This window comes from Habropoda laboriosa, unplaced genomic scaffold (assembly GCF_001263275.1).
Source record: "Habropoda laboriosa isolate 0110345459 unplaced genomic scaffold, ASM126327v1 scaffold804, whole genome shotgun sequence".
NCBI classification, from domain to species: domain Eukaryota; kingdom Metazoa; phylum Arthropoda; class Insecta; order Hymenoptera; family Apidae; genus Habropoda; species Habropoda laboriosa.
In genome coordinates, this window is record NW_017100896.1 from 265,235 (window position 1) to 270,874 (window position 5,640).

At 41.5% G+C, this 5,640-nt stretch overlaps 1 protein-coding gene across 11 annotated transcripts in view; it reads left to right on the top strand.

Moving 5' to 3' along the window:
* The window catches only part of LOC108577524 (protein tramtrack, alpha isoform), a 46,613-nt gene that overhangs the window by 24,247 nt on the left and 16,726 nt on the right, over positions 1–5,640 (top strand). For 10 of the 11 annotated variants that reach the window (XM_017940691.1, XM_017940688.1, XM_017940686.1 and 7 more), the window contains exons 2-4: positions 2,739–3,128; positions 3,431–4,205; positions 4,293–4,352. In XM_017940691.1, coding sequence (XP_017796180.1) covers positions 2,910–3,128; positions 3,431–4,205; positions 4,293–4,352 — 1,054 coding nt within the window. In that variant the 5' untranslated portion in view covers positions 2,739–2,909. Of the gene's footprint in view, positions 1–66; positions 81–2,738; positions 3,129–3,430; positions 4,206–4,292; positions 4,353–5,640 lie in introns of those variants that run through there. The other variant, XM_017940697.1, reaches the window with a different exon arrangement.

Sequence of the window (5,640 nt, forward strand, 5' to 3'; positions counted from 1 at the left end):
TTTTTTCGTGTTTCGCCTCGAAAACTGGTCGAACACCGGTCCGGTGTGTCTGCGCGACTAAACAAATATAACTAAGAGAGGTGGTTCGATGTTAGTTATATGTGCACCTTTCGAGGAACGCAATTGTGTACACTGTCACGGTCCTCATTTGCGTCTGTTCCTTCTCGGCTCGTTTCCTTCATCGACCAGCTTTCCTACACGGTTCAATGGATATACGTTCGATAATTTTTTTTCTTTTTTGTTTTTTCTACCTTCTCGCCTCGATATATGCGTCTCGATTCGATGGAAAATTATCGACGGTAGATATTCTTCAAATATTGTTCAACGGATAGCATTTAATAACCGAGGTCTAAGGAGCAACGTATTTACAGCTGATTCAACAATTTTTCATGTAATCATGTGTTAGATAATGCGGGAATAGAATAAACACGAGTACCTCTAGGAACTTTTTTAATGAACTTTCGGACTTTTCGTGTAAACTTTATCTCAGAAACAGTCTAGACCATTCCGTCGTGGCTGTCATCAAGGGTCAGAATTTGTTTTGGAGTAGATGGAATAACGTACAGCGATTACAGCGTCCTTTGAGTTCCTATCTCTCCTCTTTCTCTCTCTCTCTCTCTCTCGCTCTCGCTTGTACTCCGTGTGTATCGTAATCGTTGCCGATTACGTGAAAACGATTCGTTTTTCTTTGTTTGTCAGAGAAGCAACGAGAGAGAGAGAGCACGGAAAGGTTTAGACGAGAGTGTAGGCTGGCTGATATCCGATATATAGTATACCATCAACTGCTTTTCACAGCTTCGTTGATCGTACTGCGCTTACCACTTTTATGTGGCAATTTAATAAAGCGACCGAGAGTTTGCACGATTTTATTACGTAATCCACTTATCAAGGAAGTCGAGGTTGAAACCTCGCGCGCGCAATGTTGAAAGAAGAAGGCGAACTATTGAAACTCCGCGACACATTTCAGAAATCCTCGATCACGATCGTTAATGTTACCGCCGCGGTGTGTACCGCACCATGATGACGTGCCATTCACCGTGAAAACCATTCACTCAGGGTATTAACAAGGACGTGCAAGGTCGTGCAAGGTCGTGCTCAGCCATCCTGTATTTGTATCGAATATACAACGATACACACCTACGTGGCTCATCGAGAGCACGTGTGTGTGTGTGTACGTGTATGTTACGTATGGATACACGTATATCGAGATTTGCGCGCGAAAACAACGGAACCTGGTATCGATTCGAATGCGTAGAAAATGCTATTGATTCTCTGGGCCGACCCGTCGACCTCTTCTCCACGTTGTACAGCTCCGAGGACTGAGGTAGCACAGACAGAATTCCCTCTCACATTTTCTTTTTCCTCCGTGTTATCCGTTGGAAAAGTTTCATCCCGTTTTTTCATACTTTCCTCGTGCACTTTTTTTTTCTCGCCGCTACGCGCGAGAAATTTGAACGAAAGATGCTGCGCGTTTGGTTGTTGTTTTATTAATTACGTTTCGTTCTGGTTTTCCAGACTTTCCCTTGCACAGTTTTTTCGCTACTATACGCGGGACATTTGAATGATAAATTTTGCAAGTTCAGCAACTGTTACTATTACACTTGTTATTTTCGCTGCTACGCGCGGGAAATTTGAACGATTGATGTTGCGCGTTTGACAATTGTTTATTGTTACGCTTATTAATTATGTTTCATCTCGTTTTTTTTTAAGACTTCCCTTTTTCATTTCCTTCGCTGCTAAGCGCGGGAAATTTGAACGATAGATTTTGGAAGTTCAACAACTGTAATCGTTACACTTGTTATTGTCGCTACGCGCGGGAAATTTGAACGGTAGCTTTTGCGCGTTTGACATTTATTAATTAATATCCCTGTAGCTAGACGTACTATTTGAATTTCTACTATACACGCTTACAGTGTTTCCTTATTTTCGTTGTTTATCACTAAAATTCTTCTTTAGCAATTTCCATAAAACAGCTTCCGGTATTAAACAAGTAATAACGCAAAATATTACAACAACGATTCTCTCGTGTCTGCAGCAGATGATACGGTTTCTTCGTAAACGTGGTGCGACGTTTAGATACCTATTTAACTATTTCTAACCGATTTTTGTCATACGGCACGTAAAGAATTCTACCCTTCGACCGACTGAAGGAAAGTCGTTTCTGTCACATCTTCGCGATCTTGGCGAAACAAATGTTGCGTACGTGACCGTGATTGGGCCGGTGAAGGGGTAAGGAGAGAATTACATAAAAGGCACGAAGCGAGCGAGTCGCCTATTCACCCAACCTACGTCCTCCAGGGTCGAACACCCACGTTCATACTTTGTGCGTATCGTCTCGCAAGCTTATATGGACGATTATGCATGCAGGCGTTATCGTGCACACGCGCGCGCGCACACACGCACACACATGAAACATTTAGAGGACCCGTTCAGGACCGAGTACCAGATTTTCGAGAAATTTTCCGCGTATACAGAAGAATCTCTGCGACACATCGTACAAAACAATATTATCCATCTGGTGTTTCCGTGATCACGCGAACAGATTAATGATTCATATTCGATATGAATCATTTACTTGGAAACAAGTTTGACAGTGTCGTACACTTAATTGCGTGCAGTATTTTTTAACACACCACAAAGTTTCATACGATTTTATAAGAAGTTAATGAAATATACTTGAAAAAAAAAAAAAAGAAAGAATGTTTGATCAATTTCTCGTTCGATTTTTGCCTATACAGATCACGAGAAGGAAGGATATGATAAACTGTGGCCGATGAAGGAGAGAGCACGAGCACGAGTACGAGCAGGAGCACGAGCAAGAACAAGCGGCTTCGTCGAGGAAGGCGAGAAGAAGCGACGACGAGGCGGCGGCAGCAGCAATACCAATAAAAAGATCAACACTAGATCTGATGTTAGCGGACATTAACGGTAACTTGGCGGATCTGAGAAGCGAAGCGATGGCGTCGCAGAGGTTTTGTCTGCGCTGGAATAATCATCAAAGTAATCTACTCTCTGTTTTCGACCAACTGCTCCATGACGAGTCGTTCGTCGACGTTACGCTGGCCGTCGAGGGTCAGTTACTCAGGGCACATAAGATGGTGCTGTCGGCGTGTAGCCCTTATTTTCAGGTAAGAACAGCCGAAACCACAAAGAGAATATAATACAATCGTGAAACTGGTGGAGATATCGCTGAAGGAAATTACGTTTTCTTTCCATCGAGAGGAGAACCCCGATGAATCGCATTCTAGGACATTATTAATAATTCATAACGGTAGATTAATTCATGACGTGTATTAATAATTCATACAAGTTTTCTTATTCGGGTCCTCTTGTCGAATCTACCTATATACCTATATACCTATATATATGTATATACCGATTGAGTGTTTTTATTTATCTCATTGTTTTCTTTTTTCTTCTATCTTTACAGGCCCTTTTCGTCGGCCACCCCGACAAGCACCCGATAGTCATTCTTAAAGATGTCCCCTACGTGGACATGCGCAGCCTTTTGGATTTCATGTATCGCGGAGAGGTCAGCGTCGACCAGGACAGGTTAACCGCCTTCTTGAGAGTTGCTGAATCTCTCAGGATAAAGGGCCTGACCGAGGTAAACGAGGACAAGTGTGACTTGCCTAGTATTACCTCTTCGTTGCTTGGCAATCAAAACACAGTACCTCCACCACCACCGAATCTACATAGAATAAACCAAATTGGGCCTCACCATCACGTCTCGCAGAAGAGGATGCACCATATGTCGAGTCATCCTCTCCTTGGTTCGGCCTTATCCGCGCCAAAGAGGAAAAGGGGAAGGCCGAGGAAGCTGAGCGGTTCCTCAGACACACCGATCGGCGAGATCTCCGGCCAGGAGTTGCAGTCTTGTTCAGGGGCAGATCTTGTACAAGGCTCGCCCGAGATGATGGAAATGAAGATGAGTATCGACTTTCAGAGCGAGGGTACCGGGAATGGTAGTGGAAGAAGTGGGAATGCCGGTGGTGCCGCTTCGGCGAGTAGTAATAACGTGAGCAGCAATAACGTCGGGAACAATTCAGGATCGGCGACGACCGGTAATCTCGCCGCTTCATCCTTGTCGTCGTCGTCGACGACGAGAAAGGACGAGCCGACGGAGAACGGTACAGACACGCCGGAATCATTGACACCTAGAGTGAAACGGGAACCCGAACCAACGCCTAGCACCTCTGCCCAAGGTAAAATATATCTCTGATCGGTGATATAGTTGGATTTTACATAGTATGGATTATCGATCATCTAACTGATTCTTGTTTGTTTATTAGCCTCTGACGAGACGTTTGCGCGGCCGCACAGTAGACAAGGAAGCGAAGGTTTCAAGCAAGGTAAGAGACACCAATGTCAGCTTACACGATTAACAAGTTTTGCGCCATTTTAATCATTATCTGTGTAACAGGAATATTCGAAGCGCGATAACATAAAAAGTCGAGTTCCATCTTTGCTCTTCTTTTCGTATACGATCCACAAATAGCTTAAGCGTGTTTAACATTTTCCCGATTAACGACAAATTCATTGGAAAATATTGGCCCACTTTTTTTTATTTACAAGCTGAGAATCTCGTGACTTGTACAAACGGTCGTTATTGTGTACTAACAAAGGTTTAAAAAGCAATGTTTATTGTATTTATATTTATATATATATATTGATATATTTAAATGTTTATATTTTTATGCAAATAAACGCTTGTAATGTGTAACAAGTAGTACGATGACATTGTAACGAATTTATACGAAGGTCCACAGTATCACTGTCAGTATTTCCATAATTTACAGGAGATAGTTTTTCGTAATAAATCTGCATAATTCCGTTACATGTCTTTCAACGAAGAAGGTGAACGTTCAAATTCTGCCTACTTAACAAATCTAAGCTTATCGATATTTTAATAATTCATTTATTACCCGTTTCAATTTCACTTGCATAAATTGTCAATTCAACTTTTCCTATTATACCATTCGTTGATGTCGATTGACGAATACACGCATATATATATATATATATATATATTCCAGTTTAGCAAAGCTTTTCCATAACGATTTTGTATATTCTAATCCTATTATAACAAATGCTATATCATTTTCTTTACTCATCGCTCGTTTCACCAAGGTGTCCGTAATAACCTTGACACATTTAAACGAGAAGAGAGATAGAAAGAAAAGAAAAAAAGAAACTATTTTACGATGTGCTAATGAATTTAATTTTTCAGAATTTTCGTCCGTTAATTTTACACCTTGTTCATCGTTGCGCGACTGCATATTGATTGCTAAACGCAGTATCGCAGCAAATATTTCCGGGGAGGCTATTTTTTATCATAAACTCAAGTACACTGTAAAAGGCAAAAGTAGAGAAAAAAAAAAATGTCGAGACTACTCAAGTCGATGAATTTGTTGACAAGCGCAGTTTGTTAAGATGTTAACTCGAGGACATCACCTGAGCTAGCATCCTTACACGAAATTAAGGTCAACAAATCTCGAAGAGTGTTTGAAAAAAAACCAAAAAAAAAAATGCATATATATATATATACATGATTTGCGTCTGGAGCAGATGAAATGGTGTGTGGGGTCTCAGGAGTTCATGCGTGTCACGGGTTTCTAAAGTCGGCCTGTTAGAAACAAA